The sequence below is a fragment of the Podarcis pityusensis genome, assembly GCF_964106645.2.
Source record: "Podarcis pityusensis genome assembly, chromosome: 10".
Classification (NCBI taxonomy): domain Eukaryota; kingdom Metazoa; phylum Chordata; class Lepidosauria; order Squamata; family Lacertidae; genus Podarcis; species Podarcis pityusensis.
In genome coordinates, this window is record NC_138035.1 from 33,364,113 (window position 1) to 33,386,572 (window position 22,460).

At 40.9% G+C, this 22,460-nt stretch overlaps 2 protein-coding genes across 4 annotated transcripts in view; both read right to left on the bottom strand.

The window, feature by feature from the left end:
- The window catches only part of UBN2 (ubinuclein 2), a 51,414-nt gene extending 32,891 nt beyond the window's left edge, over positions 1-18,523 (bottom strand). The window contains 6 exon segments of the mRNA XM_080971886.1: positions 379-871; positions 3,312-3,424; positions 4,653-4,790; positions 6,665-6,766; positions 7,901-7,993; positions 16,590-18,523. Coding sequence (XP_080828012.1) covers positions 379-871; positions 3,312-3,424; positions 4,653-4,790; positions 6,665-6,766; positions 7,901-7,993; positions 16,590-17,108 — 1,458 coding nt within the window. The 5' untranslated portion in view covers positions 17,109-18,523.
- A 445-nt stretch (positions 18,524-18,968) lies between these two features.
- Positions 18,969-22,460, bottom strand: part of IFT56 (intraflagellar transport 56) — a 31,240-nt gene continuing 27,748 nt past the window's right edge. For all 3 annotated transcript variants that reach the window (XM_080971904.1, XM_080971903.1, XM_080971905.1), the window contains 3 exons: positions 21,916-22,022; positions 21,119-21,252; positions 18,969-20,234 (listed from right to left, as the gene is read on the bottom strand). In XM_080971904.1, the coding sequence (XP_080828030.1) occupies positions 20,123-20,234; positions 21,119-21,252; positions 21,916-22,022 (353 nt within the window). In that variant the 3' untranslated portion in view covers positions 18,969-20,122. The remainder of the gene's footprint in view (positions 20,235-21,118; positions 21,253-21,915; positions 22,023-22,460) is intronic.

Consider the following 22,460-nt stretch of genomic DNA (forward strand, 5'->3'; position numbering starts at 1 on the left):
GGGGAATAGCTGAAAATTGCTTCCTTCCCCATTTCAGTGACAGAAGCCTTACTGTTAGGAACATAGGAAGCAAGCTTATACCAAGTGAAACCATTGGTGCCCCTAGCTCAGTACTGACAACACTGAATAGCTCTCCAGGGTTTCAGGGAGGGGTCTCTCTGCACTACCTTGAGATGGGATTGAACCTGGGAGCTTTTGCAAAGCAGAGGTTCTACCATCGAGCTATGGCCCTTTCCCATTAGCTCAGCCACACCACCAGATTCAAACCAATGTTTCTAATGTTACTCTTAATACTACAAATATTGCCAGCCTTAATGTTAAGCAATTTGGGTTGTAACAACCCTCTGCAAAATTCAGCACCCAGAAAGCCACACTTACAGTTCTGAGGTCCTCAATGCGCTCCTCTAGGTGTGCTGGAAGACCTTCTGGGAGGGCAGGCACCTGTTTCAGTGCCTCAGAGGTATGGGAGGGCTGAGTGACATTTCCATTCTCCCCTGATGGCTCAGATACTGGGCTACCATTGGAAGTGCCATCAAGTAACCTATCCAAGTCAATGTCTCCCAGCATCTCCACGGCAATTTCGGCTTCCTGTAGGAGCTCACGCTCACTTGTGCTGCTAAAAATGGAAAGGACTGGATCTGTGATGATGAGGTTCAAGTCAGATACATCATTTCCACCAGTGGCAGGAGCAGCAGGAACTTTGTTAGGTGTAGAGGTGGTCACTGACACTGTGGGGTTCAAGTTAACTTCTTTCTTCTTAAAGGCTTCCTTCTCCTTCTGAAACTTGCGCAGCATTGCAGCAACTGAAAGAGAGTCCTTGTACAGCTTTTTCTTTTTCTTTTCAGATTTGTGTGAATTTAAGGCCATTACCCTGAAAAACAAAACCACACACACAGAGAGAGAATACATAAGCAGTTAGGAAGAATTAAGTTCACTCAACTTAATTCCCATTTAGTAAATAATCTGGAGTCTAGTTTTAGTTAACATCTCTGTATTCTGCAGTGTATGAGTAACGTAACATACACTGAACTAGTAACTTTTCTAACATGAGGAGTTTAGAGTTTTGTGATCTCATATTGGTTGTGACTAATGTGCTCTGGAGGGAAAAATACTGAAGAACTCTTGAATGTGGAAAGTTGAAATTTAATTATGCAATTTTTCCTTTGGTGTCTTACGATCTATTGAGATTTAGCAGTATCATATTTATGTGAACTTTGGGAAAGCACTATTTTAGAAGTGGGGTGTATGGGGTGTTAGGGGATGGGTAGTACCTCTGGTGGCAAACACATTGTGCTCCTTCTGGGGTAGTTTGTCCACCTTTGATCCCTACCCTGCACTCAGCTCTCACCTATGGCTCCTAGAAGCTATCAGCACGCAACAGTGGCCACACCCTGAGAACAGTTTAAGTGGCTGAGTAAACTAGGTGAGGGTAGCCAATGGGTCTCAAACACTCAGTGAGTTAGGGACTTCCTTGCATGTGAAGACAGGTTCCGGCAGATGGAGTGGATGAGGCCAAAAGTGGGTCCAACAGTCAAGAAGGTGATTTCTGCACACGGTGCAGATGGCAGTAAGGGGCAGATGGGGCTCATCAACATTGGAAGGAAGTAGTGTTAGAAACTGAGATAGAAAAGCTAGGAGCTAAATGGCACCTTAAACCTAGGTTATGGGCAGAACTATTGAATGTCCAGGCAAGCTTTTTAATAACAAGAATACAAAGCTGAAAATGGATGAACTGCAACTAAAATATTATGTTCATTTTTCACGTGCTCTAGTCCTTCCTATGCCCACTCCCCTAATATTCTTAAGAGGGTCTCTTCTCCAGTCTTCAGATAGAAGTTGAAAGTGGGGAGGCAGAAAAAGCTCCTCCTTTCCTTCCATGCCAGAGTTTTAATCTGAAATCTTAGGTGCAGTACTGTGCTCAGAAACTGCTCGTGCTAATAAAATTCCCTGTCCCAAAATGCGCCTAGAACAATGGGAGTTTTGAACACTGGAAGGAAGCCCATCTAGGAGAAGCAAAACTCTGGTCTTAAACCTGTTGGGATACTGCCAGGGAGACAAAGTCCATCATGGCCCCACAAGCCGGCTGCCGGACATCCCATCGATCTCCCATAGATACAGTATCAGCAATTAGCGACACGAGCTCCAGAAATAGCCTGCCACATTCGAGAACTCATGCACGCTCTATCAGCAGATAATGCACAGCGAAAGTTGCACACAGGAGAGCATTATTTACAAGTTTTATTCAGTGTTGATCAGAACAAAGAAAAACATGACTGCCTGCTTCAGTGTCTCTGACACAGAGAGAGCGAAAACAAAGACACAACAGAAACATCCTGTGGAACAGGAAATACGCAGACTCTGTGACTCACAAAGCCTGCCCCCTTTTAAGGTGGAACGGAAATATCCTAACAAAACCACCATTGCCTTATGGGATATCTTCAGCAGAAGAAAAGGCTAAGGAATAAACCCTACACAAAGCTAGAGTGGAGTCTCTAAGATGGTGGGAAGGCGCCTTGTATGCCTTCTGGCAATTCCTGCAGCCAGGCTGCTGCCAAATGTATTGCTCTGACTTCATTTGGACCACATCAACACAGCCAAGAGGGGAGTCTTGTCATCTAGGCAGCCCAGACCTCTGAACACACTGCCCAGGCTTGCACCCTGGGAAGGTCACTTCAGTGTTGCTAATGCAGTGGTTAGACTTCACCCCTGAAGGCGCACTCCACTGTCCCTTAAGACAGACAGATGCCAACAAGAAGCTCTAGCCATTCTACTGCTAGGTTTGTGCAGGAAACCAAAGGGGGGTGGAACACCGCAAAATCCCACCCTTTGTCCTATTCATGACTGTGTCACAACTTGATTTTAATTTATTTAAATGAACAGCAGCTCACAGTAAAAACTAACAGGAGTAATTTAACATTTGCTCTTGGTGCCTCCTCCTCGAGAGGTCCGGAGGGTGACAACAAGAGAACAGGCCTTCTCTGCAGTGGCTCCCCGTCTGTGGAATGCTCTCTCTAGGGAAGTTTGCCTGGCGCCTTCATTATACACCTTTAGGTGCCAGGCAAAATCGTTCCTTTTTAACCAGGCTTTTGGTTGATTTGATTGACATCCTATGCCCTTTTAAAATGTGTGTGTTGGGTTGCTGCTGTTTTTATTTTGATTATGTATTTTGTGGTTTTATATTCTGATTTTATTCCGTGAGCTGCCCTGAGACCTGGAGGAACAGGGGGGCATATACCGTAAATTCAATAAATAATAATAAATAAATTCACTAAACCAGGATACACTCTTGTAGAAATTAGTGTAATATGCACCCCAACTGCCGAGAAACTTTCATCTTCCGAGGTTTTTTCTCCTTCTCTGCCTCTTCCTCTTTCCGTTTGCGCTTCTTCATGCCATGGTCCTCGCCATCTTTCAGTTTAACTACCTAAACGCCGGGGGGGGGGGGAGCACACCATTACTTCAATCATGAAATAGCATTCTATTATGGAATTAAGATTGTAAGTGTTTCATTATGGGATCAGAACAAGATCCATGTAATCTTTCCAATAGTCAAATGCTTCTGGAACCTTACAAGTACGGTAAGATGATGACAGCTACCTCCAACTTGTCCTTCCATCATTATTCTTCACTTTACAAGCAAACACTTGTCATATGTAGAGCATAATACCATGCCCATCATCAGCATTTCTGGAGGGGGCTAGGATTAGACAGAACGTTCTTCCACTAGCAAACAAGTATGTGATGCTGCTGCCAGAGGCCCCAAAAGCACCCGCAAAAGCTTGTGCAGCGGATGAACTACCACCTACAGTGTTGCTGCCAGCAGTAGCCATCCGAGGACCCTGAAACAGGGTGTTAATGGGGCAGAGTGGGTTGTCTATGGATCTGTTGCATTTTAAACAGGTCCACTTCTCAGAGAGAAACCCTCTCTGGGCCTCTGTACTGCATGAGCCTGCAACCCCTCACAACTGCCTGCCTTAGTTGTCATGAGCTGACAAGACTGCAGATACAGTGAAGGATCCACCACTTCATGCTTCCCTGACCCCTCCTAGGATTGCAAAGCTCCAGGGTAATCCTATATACGTCTACACAAAAGTAATAGAGTTTTCGTGGGACTCTGTGTATATAGGACTGCAGTCAAAGTTACGCATGGGTGGGTTACAGAGACTGCATTACAGCAGCACTGCAGCATCTGCACCAACTCACTATTCTTTTCTAGGCACAATTCAAGGTGCTGATTTTGATCTTCTTTTCATAACCGTTAAAATCAAATGGGGAGAGGCTACAACTCAGCTTTGCTTGCAGAAGATCTCAGGCTCAATCCCTAGCATTTCTGGATGGTAGGACTTCAGGAAGCAACTGTGAAACACTCTTCTTACTAAGAGTAGACAGTTTTGAGCTAGATGGATTAATGATCTGACTCAGTAAATTCAGCTTCACACATTCATCAAGCATCTTCTTAGAATTTTCAAAAGCAAGGGGACATAGAGACAGCCAGCTAAATGAACATAAATATTGTGGTATTTGTATTAAATAGTATGTTTACTTTAATGTGAAAACTGAAATACTTCAACGTAATAAGTGAGGTGCTTTAGAATCTTCACAGCAAACCTATGACATCTCTAAATTTTTCTTGGAATAAATTATTTACTCACTTTAGATGGTCTATTTTTTTTGCTTTCTGTTAAGTCTTCCTCTTCAGAATCAGATGCTTGCCGGAACTGCAGAGTCCCAGTGTTTATGTAAAACCCTCCATATTTAGTAGTTAAGGATGCAGGTACCAATTCATCATACTGGGAAGGAAATGGAAGGTTTAGGTCAAGAGATCATTACCATTTTGTTAATATGGAAATAATGCATTTGCTATACTGCCATACAATGAACAGGATATTAAACTAACCAAATACAGTAATAACACCATACTAGTGTGGAGAAAATAACTGCCAGGACTGTACAGCTCACAAAGCATATTAAAAAACAGAATAATATTTGGATGAAGGCAATGCTGAGATACTGCAGTGCTGACAACATTATATCCACATACAAAAATAGAATAATCTCAAACCATTACATACATTGGCTGTAACATAGCAGAGCCATGACATAATGTAAAGCTATTAGGGTAAATGTGAAAATTTATATTAATCTATTATCAATGTTTTATAAAGCCAGCTGGAAAACAGAAAATCTCAAGATCCCTCATCAAGTGCCTCTAGCTAATATCAAATGCCATCCTAATTTCTATCATTTACCAGGGCACATTGGCAAGCATCCAACAACATTAGTGGAACAATTGTTTCTGGCACATATTGTAAATCATAAAAATTAATCATCTCACTATAATTCCATGCTTAACAGGTAAATGTTGACATTTAACAAGATTTAGCTCACATCACATTCTAGAAACATCATACTAAGTTTGCAATCCTAAACACACTTCCTAGGCAGCAAGCCCCATTGAACACAATAGGGTTTCTTTCCAAATAAAATATAGTGTAAACCATTTGCCTTTTAGCTTTTCTCTCAAACCCAGAAGATAATTTTATTTTAAAACATTATATGCTTCTTTTTCACACACAATTATACTCAAGGATAAATTTGATTATTTTAATAGTTTTTATATGAACTACAGAATAAATTTAAAACCATTACAACAAAAAATGTAAGTAAACCTTAGCCATAGCTTCCCAAACGAAGGCAGCTGAATACAAGCTGAAATAAAAAGGTCTGCTTACAAACAGAAGACAGAGAACACTTCCTGACATCTATTGGCAGATTGTTCCAAATAGGACCAGAGTCAGACTTTGAGGATGCTCAGCACAGTGCCAAATATGCCACTCCAACACCACCCCAATGAGGCCAGGACTCAGAACTGCTTGTGACAGCAGAAGTGACTGCTGTCACATACTTTTTCTGCCATGGGCAGCAACGGCACCACTCACTATCCTCCCCTGACCCCAATATATGCTTCAGCCATGGATGGGAGGCAGTGCTTTTGAACAGGAGCCAAATTTGGCCCCTATCCATAGTGACATCCCACTATCTTAAATTAATGAAAATGCAATGTTCCAGCCTTAAATCTATAGCTTTCATAGATCTATAGTGCTACCCAGACTATAGATCTATGAACTCAATAAATTTCATATATCCATGGGCCAGGGCATTACATTCTGGGTAATTTTAAATGATGGGTGGCCACCACAGATGGGAACCAAATTTAGCACTTATTCAAAAGTGGTACTGCTATAAAGCACCTGGGGGCACAGCCGGGAGGGCAGTGAATGGTGGTGTTGCTGTGTCAGAGCAATGAGGGGCTCCTGGCCAGCACCTGACCTGGCCAACTGCTTTTTCTGGGCCTAGTTCCAAAGGCCAGAACCCCAGCATAAAGGCCTTGCTCTTAGTCACTGATGTTGTAAATTGTTGTGATATAGGCTAAAGCCAGACTGCTAAATGCAACCAGTGTGAGAACTGATATATGAACTAATCCCCCTTTCCACAAAGTAGATTAAAATAGCATGAAGGCATTTGATGTAATTTCATCTCTAAAGTAAAAAAGGTTTGCAAAACTGCTAGTGCCTGGAATGGTGATCATAGGCAAACCCCTGAACACTGATTGGAATGATTGAAAGAGGGCAGCATACAAGTGTAACAAATAAATTTTACTCACAGCCTCTGAATTATCAATGAAAGGATCAGTTTCATCATAACCATAGCCTATGTCTATTAGATCCTGAACACGGTCCTTCCGATGCTTGTGGGCCTTTCCACCCTGCAACACAATATTTACAACTTGAAACCACTGAGGTACTGGTGCCAACCAAGTTAATATATGGCAGACACAGGCACTATAGGGCATCAGACAGGGAAAACTTTTGGTGCTACTTCAGTATTGACACAATCCAGCAATTTACAGTATGTTGTTGTTGTTTAGTCGTGTCCGACTCTTCATGACCCCATGGACCAGAGCACGCCAGGCACTCCTGTCTTCCACTGCCTCCCGCATTTTGGATTTACAGAATAGCAGAAAATAATTTATCTTGCTGCTGCATTCAAGTTCTCAAAATCCACAATCCTCATTCAAAAATATAGGCATGAAAGTTTATACAGTACTAGATAACTCTTATAGTCACAGGTTAACAATTCCAAGCTTAACAGCTCAACAATGACAATTCAATGACCTCATTCTAGACAGGATTTCATTTATGAAAGATTATGATAGGATAGAGGTTAAGATAGACTAAATAGAGAGTACTGTCACTGGAGATGGATGAGTAGGATTATGCTGAATAACAAATATTATTTATATCTTCTTCTTCTACAAAAAGTACCCAGAATGATGAAAAATGAAATTAGTCCATTCTCTCAATACAATTTCTTATTTAAAAATGTAATTGACTTTGTTTTGTTTTTCTTTCAGCTGCCCTCCACACTAAGCAAATGGCTGCTGTGCTGGGTGAGCTATAACCCGCTATGTCTAACCACAACAAACCAAGGCTTTCTAGTTTCCAGAACGCCCTGTTGAAATATGTAGCCACCAATTTTATCTTGCTCCCTATGCAAGTAGTCTAACCACTGGGGGCAAGGAGGAGTAAGCATAAAGGGGATTTTGTTTATTGCAACTGGCCCAACATGTCATTGTAATCCCAGAACAACAGTAATGTATCCAGTGGCACTGGAGTTCCATGTGTTGTCTCTCTGTAGCCTCTTTCCATCAAGAAGTAGAACTGCAGCCAAAATCTAACAATATTAACTAAGTTTTATAACACATGTGACACCATGTACTAAATTATATGAGAAATTAAGAAAACTGAATTCTTCAGAATGTACCAAGTGGCTTTAGTAAGAACACCTATAAAATATGAACAGCCAGACTTAGAGCAACATAATAAATCTGTTTACTCACGTATTTTGTTTCCAATTTCTTAGCCAGCATTTCCACTTCATGCCTCTCACGCTCTTCATCATTAAATGGATCTTCAGAAAAAGCAGATTTTATCTAAGGAGAAAACCCCAGAAATCAGTCATTGTTTAAATTCATTTATGCACAATACAAATGAGTAAAGAAGCCACAGAATCAGTACAGTTTATTTTATGAATGCATCTTTGGTGAGGAAGCAGCCTTTGCAACAAGTTCAGTTTCCTACCAGTCTTAGCAGTGGCAGCAAAAAGAAAAATATTAAAGTAGGCTCCGCACTGTGATGGGCAAAGCCCAGCACCTTGACAGGGATATCTATGAGATTGATTATTTTATAAGCAGAAAGGTGGTAAAATGTGTGGGTGTACCCTCTCTCTCTCTCTGTGTGTGCGCGCAAGTGTATCAGCATAGTATGTGAATGCAATAGTGTACATGAAAAAATGTGGGGCCCCAACACCCACTGCTGTCATTTGGCCCCCAAGAGAGCTGGCTGAGAGTGAATGTTGCCCTTAGGCAAAAGAAAAAAGAAAAAAAGCAAGCCACCCCTACTTTAAAGTAAATTCTAATGGAATCATTAAGAGTTGGTTTGAAATATGTGTCTCTAAGATCAAGGCATCAGAATAATTAGCTGCCCTTCCCAACTTAGCATATGTATTTAGAAGCATGACGTATGCCAAATAAGTTGGAGTGCTGTCTGCAATGAAGGCAAAGCCATACAGTTTATTACATCTGATATAACTTGACCACTTCATTGTCAATGAAATACCAGTAAGACAGTAAGATGAAATATCTGAAAAATAGCAATTTAATTGTCTATTTGTTCATTAAGTTCCATTGTCAATTTTCTTTTTTTCTACATTCAAGCATTTTGTTTATGAAATTCACTTAGTCAATCAACCAGTGTAAATCAGTCACTTTTCCTAGTCTGCTTGACATGCATATAAAGGTTAAAGTTAGAATTCACCTTCAACAAACTAAGGCAAATTTGCCTACTTTCAGAATCTATTTATGATGATGATAATTAGATTTTTTACTTGCCCTTCACCATAAGGTCTCAGGGTGGCAGCATTAGCAAATCGGATGCCTCTAAATAATCATGGTTTCTCATTCCATACAAACCAGGAAACTGTTGATAGCAGCCCAGCTTCCAGTATGGGGAAAAAATAGTTCTTACAAAATAACAAATCTGTAGCCAACGCACAACAAGACCCATTTGCCTTGTACTTTTATCCTTTTTCTATCAGAGAACTACAATATAAAAACTTTTTGCATTTGTCATGGCACAAGTTTCAGCAAAAGGTGATGCTTCGCCATCCTTTGAAGACCAAGAACTCAAATAATTGGGCTGAAGAATTATATTTCATAGAACTTTCTACAAGCCATCTCACAAAACCTCAGAAAAGGTATATTTCTAGAAACAATGTACCAATGTGTCACTGCTAATTTAACAAGAGCATGTATTCTAGAGTTTTGAAGCCCTTCAGAATCAGGAAAGAAGCAACCATCTAAAATAATGAAAAAATACACTGTTCTACAAGCCAAGGTAGATAAGGATCAAACAGCAAACCTATCTGCTCATGAAAAAAGATAATCCATTGTTTTGAACTATACAGTTTATAAATGTAAACAATTTACGTAATTCTTCCGCACATTTCTAAAGGTTAGTGATATGTGGCTGAAGAGGCTGAAGAGGCAAGGAAACAAAAGTTGAAACAAATTCAGGTTAGACAAGCCACTGAAGATGGCTTGCTTTACAACTCAAGTGTTTCTTTCAAACCAGGATCTCCAGTTCACATGCAATGAATCAGGATTCATGATACCTAGAAGTAAATGCTGAACTCCCCACCCCACTCCACCATGTGGGAAAAGGAGAGGAATGGGGAGCTCAGTGCACATAGACTAAACTATGGCTTAGTGTTATGTGCAAGCCAGCCCAATTATGAGTACCTTTACAAGTAGCACCTAAATGCACTAGCAGTTTTGATGGCCATTTGACAAGGCTACTTGGGAAACATTTCCAGAAATGCCCAGTGCTTTGTTTTGTTTTAAAAAGAATTAGAACTAGGTTTTGTATAAGATAGAAAGAGGGAGATAGCATGAAGCATTTGGAAAAGTAATGTCATGTGGAATTGTCATAGATGTTGGAGGGACAAGAAATTGGGTGGGGACAGTTGCAAATTGCACATGCGTTTGGTAGGGACAAGGTGACAATTCGCTGTAGGACTGAGCTAAGGAATTACCGGTATACTGTTGTAAAATTCTGGCACTCTCATTTTATATATAACCAATCCAAGCACCGAGATCTAAAAAACTTTGCCTGCTAAGAATAATGTGCCAACAATGTAATCTATCCTGCCATAATATATGTGGGGTTGGTAATGTGCCACTTGGACAGCCCAGTTGTTGAGAATTATCTTTGTCGCATTTTAGTATTTAAGAAAGAAAAAATTATCAGAGTGTGGGATATATACAGAGTATATGTAAAAGAACACTGTCAAAAGATCAATCTGTTGGTAGGTCTTGATTGAGCTTCAGTGTGTAAGTAGGATAATTTTATAAAATAAAATTTATAGTAAGTCAAATAACAGAGAAAGTAAAGTTTAAGCGTGTATTTAAGGAACTTAATTCGGGAACGCAAGGGGAAGATTGGCGGTCTTGTCAAATCTAATCACAAATGGATGTACAAAGCAAGTATTAGTTAAAGAATGAATAATTGTTTATTTTGTATTTCTTATTTTGCCTATAATATCTATTTCATATTTCTGTTATAAAGTTTTCAACCAATAAAGCATTAAAAAAATAGTTTTTAAGAAAGAAAGATGTGCACTCAAGTTTTCAAAGAATACACACACAGAGCATGAAAATATTGATTCAAAGACAGGGCACTGCTGCAGTCAGAGAGCAGTTTGTGTTCCTTTGCTGTACGACACAATTTACCACATGTGCAAAAGTTTACCCACATGGTGGGACAAAGATACGTAGGTTGGGTTCACATTACATGCCCTTAAAGTTTAGGTGGAAGCAGTGGTAAAACTGCTGTGAGTTTTAATTCTGTATTTTATCTTTAATGTATTAATATTTTTGTAAGCCACCTTATGTTATTTCATTACAAAGGCAGGCTGTAATTCAAATAAGAGATTTCTCAACAGAAATGCCACATTGGTAAAAAGACATTGGTTACTGACTACTGTGTGTAAAGCAACTGGTACCCACAACAAATGCAACAACTGGGCATCTGCTGCAGAACACACACACTTATCCAGATAAAAATTTCCTTCCTGTAGCACCTTAAAGACCAACTAAGTTAGTTCTTGGTATAAGCTTTCGTGTGCATGCACACTTCTTCAGATACACTGGAGTGTATCTGAAGAAGTGTGCATGCACACGAAAGCTTATACCAAGAACTAACTTAGTTGGTCTTTAAGGTGCTACAGGAAGGAAATTTTTATTTCGACTATGGCAGACCAACACGGCTACCCATCTGTAACACTTATCCAGAGTCACTTTAAACATGCCTGCTGGCTTCCCAAATGTTATTTCTAAATACTGCATCTATTGGCAGGAGACACACAGAAAGAATGCAAGTCCCTGCTCTTACTCCAGAGCAGTGCCATGGAGGCTGTGCACAGCACTCCAGGCTCACATTGTTTACCAAAAGCCAGTGAGAATTACTTCTGATCCAATATCATAAAAGCTGGGCTACAGAGACTATATATTGCAAAACTGGGATAAAGGGCCTCGTGATTAGAACTTGCATTTTAGAGAAAGCTTTCTGAAAGCTCTTTTTCCAGGTGAGATGGCAGTCAACTTATGAATTATTATTGTTTTACAACAACAACAACATTCAACATCCAACTCATACATACTTAGGATTCTCATTTGAATGTAAAATATCAATATTGGTAACTGACGGTTTGCAGAGAATTCATGTCATAAAAAAGGTAAGGACCCCTGACAGTTAAGTCCAGTCGCGAATGACTCTGCGGTTGCGGTGCTCAGCTCACTTTACTAGCCGAGGGAGCCGATGTTTGTCCGCAGACAATTTTTCCGGGTCATGTGGCCAGCATGACTAAGCCGCTTCTGGTGCAACCACAGCAGCGCACGGAAACACCATTTACCTTCCCACCGGAGTGGTACCTCTTTATCGACTTGCACTTTGACGTGCTTTTGAACTGCTAGGTTGGCAGGAGCTGGGACTGAGCAACGGGCGCTCACCCCGTTGCGGGGATTCGAACCGCCAACCTTCCGCACAGCAAGTCCTAGGCTCAGTGGTTTAGACCACAACTCCACCCACGTCCCTATTTCATGCCATAGCATGCTCAAATTTTTCATTCAGGCTACATTATTCTAAGTAGAGATAGAAAGTATGTTAGCTTTCAAAACAAAACTATGAGAAGTCCCTTTACTCCCCGTATTCACAAGTTCCTGAGAGTTTGTAGGTTTTATTCAGTTTCATCACAGGTTGAACGATTGAAAACTACATTCCCCAAGTTATTATGCCTGATCATATTTCTAAGAGAGCAGCTGCAGGCGAAGGTCCTGTAAGTGTGTGAGTCACAGTTATTTACAAAATAAAATGCTCTCTGTGATAGTCAGTAGAATCTAGGAAGCAACTATAAAAGACTAATCAATTTCAGATGGATTTTTAAAGATTAAAGGTCAATGAACTTTACTGTCCTTGCAGCATGGTCAGGGCTAGATGCATTCAAGGGAACCACTCAACTGAATGGATTGTGGGCTGGGTATCCACACTGATTTTTTTTATTTTTAAGGTAAATTTCAGGTTGGGAATCATTAGGAAAGGGTATGAAAATAAACCTGCCAATATCGTTAACACCCTTTCATAATTTTGTGGTGCAACCACCTTTGGAATATTGTGTGCTGCTCTGGCCACAACACCTCAAAAAGAATATTGTAGAGTTGGAAAAGATGCAGAAAAAAGGCAACCAAGGGGCTAGAGCAATCCTACTTTAAAGAAAAGATACAAAAAGGGGCTTTGTAGCTTAGAAAAAAACAGTGGGTATGGGTATACAAGATTATGTATACAAGAAAGCAGACAGGGAGAGGTTTTTGTCCCTCTCATGAAATGCAACTACCCAGGATCATTTAATGAAGTTGAAAGGTGTGAGAGTCAGAAGAGACAAAAGGAAGCATAGCACAGAGTTTAACTATAGAATTCCCCATCAGTATAGATGCACTGATGGCCTCTAGCTTGGATGACTTTAAAAGGGGATTAGACACATTCAAACTGGATACAGCTATCAATGCTTAATTGTTATGATGACTATGTATTACCTCCAGCCGCAGAGGCAGCATGCCTCTGAATGCCAGTTGCTGGGGGAAATGAGTGCAGAGGGCTGTTGCAGCCATGTCCTGCTTGTGTGCTTCCCATAGGCATCTGATTGGCCACTGCAGGAACAAAATATTGGACTTGGCCTTTGGTTTGATCCAGACAGGGTCATCTTGTGTTCTTAAGGCTGTGCTTTCAGACATATGGCACATGTGTGGTTTAGCAGATAAGGGTGTTGGACCACAACCATAGTGACCAAATCCCTATAGTTTGCTACACGACACGCTCCTAACATGACCTAATGTAGCACATAATGGTCCAGTGATAAACAATTAAATACTACGTAGGGCATTTCACAATTCCACAAGTGTTCTCTTGCTTTGCCTTCCCACTACTGTGGAAAAGGAAAAGCATAGGTGGATCCAGCTGCACAAAATTCAACAATGTTTAGGAATATAAGGCTGTGCTTAAACAATTCATTTGTAATTCAGCTAGTTTTATTTCCTTTGTTTCATTAACCTCTCCACATATTCAATATTGTTTCACAATGAGCAAAGATCTGCTGTTCGCATATGGCCAGTGATCCCACACGTGGTCTGTAAAATCATTCATGGGCATTCCTGCATCTGCCTCCAAGAACAACAATTGTCTGTGCCATTTTATATTATCTCTTTTAATAATTAAAATCAAAACCTTCAGTCAGCTTTTGGGAAAAGCACTCAGGTAAAAATATGTTATACACTGCCTGGGCGTTTCAATTTAATGTGCTTTGTATGAGAATATTTCAGATTATAGATGTATTTTTTTTAACAAAACACTCAATGATAATTTGCAATACTCCAAGTATGCGGGCCTACAAAGAAGAATAAACTACAGCAAGTGAGAAAGCAGAAAAGCAAAGGGCAAATGGACATGAAATTACTCCTCAGACCATATAAGATTATATTCCATAACGTTAAGAGGGGTACACTTGGTTAAACTGCACAATGCCACCCTTAGGATCCATATAAAGAGGACCAGATTGTATAAGAGAACCCAAAAAGTATCAAATTCTTTCTAGTGATGGAATACAAACACAGGCTAATCTTGATAGCAGCCACCTATGTGAACATTCTCAGTGGTCAACTAGTGAGCTGAAGGTACTACAGCTCAGATATTTAGCAACACATCCTAAGCAAAATTTAATCTTGAATTAGGATCCATTTTCTTCACTCCTAGAAAGATTCACGCAGCCAACACAACACAACCCAGGATCTTAACACTGTGCACTGTTAGTTAATTTGCACTCAAGACCAATCCATAAATCCGGGATTATATATTACATCACTCACATAGGTAGACCTTCTTGTGAGTGAAGAAAATGTGGCCCAAAGAAATGTATCAACTGCCGTATTTTTCGCTCTATAAGGCGCACCAGACCATAAGACGCACCTAGTTTTTGGAGGAGGAAAACAAGGGAAAAAATATTCTGAATCTCAGAAGCCAGAACAGCAAGAGGGGTTGCTGCACAGCGAAAGCAGCGATCCCTCTTCCTGTTCTGGCTTCTGGGATAGCTGCGCAACCTGCATTCGCTCCATAAGACGCACACACATTTCCCCTTACTTTTTAGGAGGGAAAAAGTGAGTCTTATAGAGCAAAAAATACGGTAGCTATTAGATGTTCCTCAGTGTAATAAGGATTGTGAATTATCCACAGCTTTTATCCATTTCTCAGAACTGCACAAACCCTGCATTTCTGTAGATAAGGCTACAACACCGCTTGTGGAACTCAAAATTCACTTTCTCCAAAATGCTATTAAGTGGCAGTTAAAATATTCCACTTTAAGTCTTAGAGAAGGAACCACAATGAGCCATTTAAAGAACCCAAATCTGCACTGGACACCAACCCAAATGCAGAGAACAGTTCAGCTTCGTATGGACAAATTATCAGCAGTATAACTAGTATAGACACACAATAGCTTCTTATAGACAAATTACCAGCAGTACAAACAGTGATTAACTGTAATTAGTCTCTGTTTAGGAAGAAGAAATGCTACCATTCCTTCCAATGGACTGGCCATGGCAGTGTTTTATCTAGCATCAACGCTTTGAGAACTCCAGAGAAAAGTAATTAGATAATTTTATGGAACTCATGTAGGTAATTCAGCCTAGTAGCCCTGTCAATTTTAGTTGGAACTTTACAATTAATATTTCCACTAGCTATTCTGAAATATTTTCCTTAGACAAGTTTCTCTAAAGTACAAAGCAACAGAGTCAGAATATCTTCATATACTGGTCTATTTCATAACAGTCAAATGTGACTGTAATTCAATTTTTTATGCAACGCTGAAAATTCTCAGTCACCCTTTCTTGCAAGAACAAGTACACTAACCCTCAATGCTATCAAGCCTCCTACAGAATTGTAAGAGTAAGCCTGATATCTAAGCAACACCAGACTCTGAAGTCTAAAGCAAGGTGTTTTAAAATGTTATAACTAACTTGTCACCAATATATTTCATAGTTACAACCAAGTAATTAGCCTTAATATATACTGACTTCCTTTCTCCTTAGCCACTTTAACTGTTTACAACTAGTTTTAACAAATTAGGCTACTCTCACAAATTTAAACCATTCTATGGGCTTATAACAAGGGAACTTCCTGACCTGTGTACAGTTTGAAGTACAAGAACCTATACTGGGTTCAGTTTTGTACACGATCGCCACTCTTCCTACACAGACTATGGTACCCTGGCACAGCCATGCAGGTACGTTCATGTAGGGCAGCTTCTTATAGCTCAGTCGTTACAGTCTGAGACTCTTACTCTTCAGGGTCATGGGTTCAAGCCCTACATTGGCCAAATGATTCCTACATAGCAGGGGGTTGAACTAGATGACCCTCAGGATCCCTTCCAACTCTACGATTCTATGATTGTGCCCTGGCACCACAAAGGTGGCAAGATTGAATGAACACTCTGGATAAGTCCCATGGTGAAATGCTCACAAACACCAAATAATAGAACAGATAATTTATGTAATGCAGGTGAAGAATGTTTCTAAAAGAATTAACTGAAGACAAATTAAGTAAAATGTGTGCACCCTGGGAGCTGCCCTGGCAATATAAATATATTTGAGCCTCACACAGGTCAATATGCCAACTGATGGATTTCTTTGGACTCTGATTTGGATCAAAGGGTCACACAGCAAAAAAAGCTTGTTCCTACGTGGTCACTATAATTTGACAGGGTAACTCTAGCAGCGTTTAAGCTCTTATATCCTCATAGGCTCTTCCGAGCAAGCGCTTTCATTTCCCCATCATTCGTTTCGTTCACACAGCGCTCAAGCTAAGGGACAAGAGTAATAAATATGAGTCAAGATGGAGAGGGAGGAATTTGGTTAGCAGGTCCCGTACCCGGGGCTCGCCACACAACAGCAGCTCGGGATAGCTGAACTCCACACAGCTCTCCTCGGTGGGGTCCTTCAGCACCAACTCCAGGCGAACCGTCTGACGCGGGGGCGACGGCGGCGACTCTTGCCGGTTGCTCTCGAGCTGCAACGGCTGGTTCGACGGAGGAGGCGGCGGCGGCGGCGGCGGCGGCTCTGGCCTTGGCGGCTCACGCTGAGGTGGCAGCAGCGGCTTCGGCGTCTGCTCAGGCCGGCTGACCTCGCGCGGTATCACCGCCGACTGTAACTCCAGTCGGGAGCAGGACTCGAAGGGCTGCGGTGGAGGCTCTGCTCGGCCACTATCGTGGTGGAGGTGGTGGTGGTGTTGCTGCGGCGGCTGTTCTGGCAGTTTCAGGGCCTCACACACCAATGGCTGCTCCGCCTCGCGACCCCCTCCAGGCTCTCGCTCGAGCACCGGGGTCTCGCCTTCTCGTCGCCTCACGGGTGACAGACTAATTAACGGCACCCGGCGCGGCTCCGCCATCATCTAACCCCCCCACCCCCCCTTCCCACCTGTTCGGTGACCCTCCCTCACCACCCACAACTCCGGCTCCTCCTCCGCCCGTTCCCTCCCCTTAACCGGGTCAGGGTACCTCCCCCCCCTTCCTCACTAGGCTCTCCTCGCTGCTAACACCGCCGCCATCTTGGAGCCCCCCCACGTAAATAGAAGCAGGCCACTAGGGCACGCATGCGCAAAAGCGGGACCGCCACGGACGCGCCGCCGCACGTCACTGTTGTTATTGCTCAGGTTTTCAGTACGTCACCGCGATCGCACGTTGAAGACGCTGGAACCCCGCCCATAGTTGCCTTGGAAATATGCACGCTGCTCTACCGTAAGATTCTTAAAGGAGCAGGAGTCGAACTTTGCTTTGAATGAACGTGGGCTGCTACCCAGGCATCTTCTCTTCCCCCCGCGATTCAGCTCGTCCGCCACGCCCACGGCTGGAATTTTAAACGGCCCATAAGCACAGAGCAAGCGCAATGTCGGCAGCAACTTCCGAGAGGATACAACCACGCATGAGCATTTCTGACATAAGAATATATCTTTTTCATTTCGCAACTACTGTAATGAGAAAATCGTATACATTTGGGGGTCGGTTCAGATCTTAGTAACCCGTGTATAAGGAGGTGATTATGGGAAGCAGCTCTTTGCCAGATACTAATCGTCACGAATAAAAACGTGAATATGGGAAAATACTTGCACATGAATTTTTTATGATGCAGCTGTTTTAAGTAGATGAAATAGACCTTTGAAGATCTTCTGCAACCGTGTTACTTCTTAAGCAATCTGCACAACAACAATGCCACTGAAGTGTTTTCACTTCTTCACTGAATTTCCGTTGAGACTGGTAGAAGAGCAGGTGGAAATTTGGGCTTATCACTCACCTGCAACCTCCCAGGACCAGTTTAATGCAGTTTATGAACTCCAAATTCTCCGTGCTGTTCCTATCTCTAGAAACAGTATGATATTTGGCACCCCATATTTTGGAATGAAAAAAAATGTGGCTAACCCTGAGTTTGGGATCCTAATCTACCTCCAAAACGTTTCTGTCCCCAAAGAGCCGACACATTTTGGTGGTGGGAGGCCAAGAAAAACACACTAAAGTAACATAAAAGTCCCACTTGATCAGACCAAAGCCTCATATTACAATGGCTAACCAGATGTTTGTAAAGCAGGATATGAATTTAACAGCCCACTCCCCACTTGCTGTATTCAGAGGCATACCACCTGCAATACTGGATGTATTACACAGCCATCATAACTAGTCGCTACTGATAGCCTTATCCTCCAGTAATTTAATCCCCTTTTAAAAGACATCCAAATTGGTGGCAAATAACAGGTTTAAACTATGTACTACTGTATATGAAGAAGTGCACCCTTTTTTCTGTTCTGAATTTTCCAACAATTCAGCTACCCAATCTATTGACTTTTTGCCTAGAAAAAATAATACCTATATTGCCTAGAATAATTGCCTAGAAAAAAAATTATACCTAAAATTGGTTTCCAAATTTCCCAGGACTGCCTAGTTTTCTATTGATTCCCATTTTTCACCAGCCTGTGTATTTCATCCAAAGATGGAGACAGACCAGCCAATTTTGATTCTTGTTTCCAGCAGGCTTTGATGCAAATTTACTCAATTACAAATTACAAATTTTCAATTGTGTATTTCAGAGTTACAGTTGCAAAGCACAAACACATTACCTGTAGTAGTGCCTTGCATATTTTATATTTAAATTAAGATCCATAATATTAAGTCATAACAATACATACCATACAGTATTCATTTTAGTCACATTCACAAGAGAACAAATTTTCTATTTTTATAAGGTACTTAAATATGCATAATGAGTTACTCTCTAAGTTTCTTTATTTCTTTGGGATTTTACCCGAGAATTAAAATTTTGGGCAGATTACAAACATTTTTTTGAAAAGTTAGAAGCATAAAAATAATTTTGAACTACATACATAAAAACTGTACAAGTGTGCAATGCATATTTTACTGTCTTTTTTTCAATGCATGTTCTTTTGTGTCTCTTCAAAATCTTGTTTTCAGGAGTAAAATCTGAAAGCAATTCCCCTAATCCCTCAAACTAATTGCAAACATTTGCAGGGAAAGGTAGGTACCTTTCAGATTAGCATGTTAATTGTAGATAGCATGAGCTAACCATCTTAAATCAATTGACAAAACCTCCCTGGGGAACCAGATAAAGAAATGAACAGCATATGATTCAGCTATTCTCTGTAAAAGGTGCCTCACAATATGCAAGAGGCCTCGGTAATTAAAAGTACATCTGAAGTCAAAGACATCCTATCATATGCTGGGGTTTTGTTACAATTCAGAAATATATTGTTTGTAATGACTGCCCAGGGCTCGGATCACAAACCACACTAAACCAAGCTATGACTTAATGAGAAAGAACAATAATGCATGTACCCAGAGTGAAAATCACAGCTCCTTTGCTCCTCCCTCTGGTCTTGCTGCTGCAATATCCAGAGTGAGGCCATGATTTGGCTTAGTGTTAATGTACAAACAAGCTCCAAGAGTATTAATATGAAATGCTGAGTATTATTGAGTTAATTTTGTATTTTGCTTTGAGTAGTGATACAATGAGACTAGAGTCCATCTGTGTGCAGCATAGGCCAGTTCTTGAGCAGTCTCAGTACAGTACCAACACAGTGCATTGTTGAATATACAAAAATAGAACAACCCGTGGACTGAAGCTAGCATGAACAGTTAAAAACTAGCAATTGCAGTACAAAAAAAAATGGAACTTGGGAGATGTTGCATAACAAAAGTCACATATTCTTCCCACAAATATATGCAATACATACAGTTTAAATTTTAAAAAGAGTTATCAATATAAAAATAAATATCTATTCTGAATATTTTGCATTGTTACAGTCTGCATAATGCTGGTATTAGGCTAGAAGATGCCGCAAATATTCCAGTCAGGCACATCACAGATGGCAGTTACTTCTGTTATTTTGGTGATGTTGGTTTACAGGGGCACTCTGTTTTCCTTGGCCCACTTCTTCATTATACGAACTATGTACTCTACTTGCGGGTTACCCGTACTCCTCAAGAGATGTAACACCTCCCTTAGGGTATCTCTGAAGACAGAAAAGACAAAGATGTAAATAAAAATGAGGACAAGTCTGAAAGAGAAAGGATTGTATTGCAAAGTGCCACTCAGCAGATGATAAGAGTTCTGTCAGCAAAACAGCGAGTTTCAGCAATTGCCCTTCTTCCCTGCAGCTTCTTAAATGCACTCTGGGCAGTAGAGGGAAATGGCTAAAAACTATTCCCCTCCCTGCTCTGCTGATAGAAGCCCTACCATCAGCTGAGCAACACTGTTGGATACCATAAATTTCTAGTCAATTTTGTATCCAAATTGCTTTGGAAAGTATGTGTCCCATTGCACGATAACTGCTTATCCCCGTGTCTCTTTTTATTGGCCTTATTGAGGTGAACGTGTAATGTTTAAGCCTTCTTAAAAATGTTTATCAGTTATTAGGACTTTTTAACTGAAAAGGGCTGGGCCTTCATTCTTCTGTTCCTATAAACCAGGGTAGGGAACCCAGGGGTGAAATAAGGCAATATAGGCCTCCCTATCTGGCCCTCATAACCCTACGCAGGTCACAACCCTAACTGGCCCAGCTTCACACCCCAAGTGTTTTTGCCTGACTGGGATGTGCCCTTGAGCTCCCTCAATACATTTTGCTTGTCTGAATGAAGGATGGAAAGGGGCGTGCAAGTGCGTATAGAAACTATCATACTGTACAAAGGTAAGTTTTACATTTGTTCTGCCCACTTTTGCCCTGGACCCTACCCACCACTAGCACGTAGCCCCCAAAAATGTTGCCCAGAAGGAATGTGGCCCTCAAGGTGAGAAAGGTTCCCTGCCCCTGCCATAAACATTTAACAGTGAGCTAGAAGAGTGTAAGAATCCAGGACACTGACCCCAAGGTAGTACAAAGAAAATCAGTGTACGTACTTGGGTTCTCTGCCAGCTATGATCATCTGGAAGATGCCCACACAAGCACCCCTTTTGCCTTCCCAGTATTCAGGGTTAGGATCCAGTCTTTCCAGAACATCAAAGGCTTTTGCAGAATAGTAAAACTGGCCCATCTGTACAGGAAAGAAAGTTACATGCTCAAGGCACCAATCTTACATCAGAAATATAAAATAATACAGCCATTCATAAGAACAAATAACAGAAGCCAGTGGAAATTTTCTGATCCCAATCAGGGGATCTGGCACACTCCAATTTTATAAACAGGCAAGTTATGAAAATCATCTTGTGTTAAAACACTACTGTAAAGAAACACTTAAATCATACACAGAAAGGAGCACAATGCCTCCAACTAAATAATCTGCCAATTGCACAAACAGTTCTAAACACTCCTCTAGATCTAGCCGCACTAATGTATTCATCATAATGCTAGTTGACTTGAAAACAGCAGTAAAAGAACAAGCCTAAGTTAAGAAACTTTTATTGGCTTAGCTTGAAATACTTTAGATACCTAGTGAAGCATGCTAGTGAATGAAGTTTGCTTCCCAATTAACACTTTTATGCTTGTTTCTTAAATCTTAGAATTAAAATTTTATATTCACTACTAATATAGGGAATGAATTTTGCTCAGAGGTAAAGTATATGCTTTTGCAGGCAAAATGTTCCAACTTTCCAAGGGCTAGAAAATATTCAGTTCATTAAAAAAATTCAGTAGTCTCTTAGGGGGTAATAACTGATACTAATAACTAATGATGGGAGGGGAAGAGAGGGAGGCTCACTTTGTAGCAGTCATTTGCAATTAGTTGCAAAAGGCTGAAAGACTCTCCTGAGGTTTCCATCTTCAGGTACAGTTCCCAGGCTAGTCGTGGCTTCTTATTCATAATGTCTGCAATTAACAAAAAGCTAGAGCTAGTGGAGACATGTCATCACATAGTGTTTGCAAAAGTGGATAAGCATTCTAATCAGCAGTACACGTCTTTATTTCTATCATTCAGATAAGGTAAAAAGCAATGTAACACACCCATTGCTACCTGCAGTACAAAAAACCACATTCTAATAATCAGGAGATACGAAAAAGTGTCAGGAAATCCATCCCATGTCTAATTAGCACAGAGGTAATCTGCATAACATTAAGTTTCCATTTGGAAACACATGCCATTCATTCCACTGATCTGTTTGTTCTGCTTAGAAATCGCACATTGCTCAAATGTTTATTTAAAGGATGAAAAGGCAACATTTTATAAAGGCTTTAACTTTTAAGCATTTTAATTTTTGGCAATGAACTGTTATCTTAATTTATATAAAAGGCCAGTGCTTCTACAAT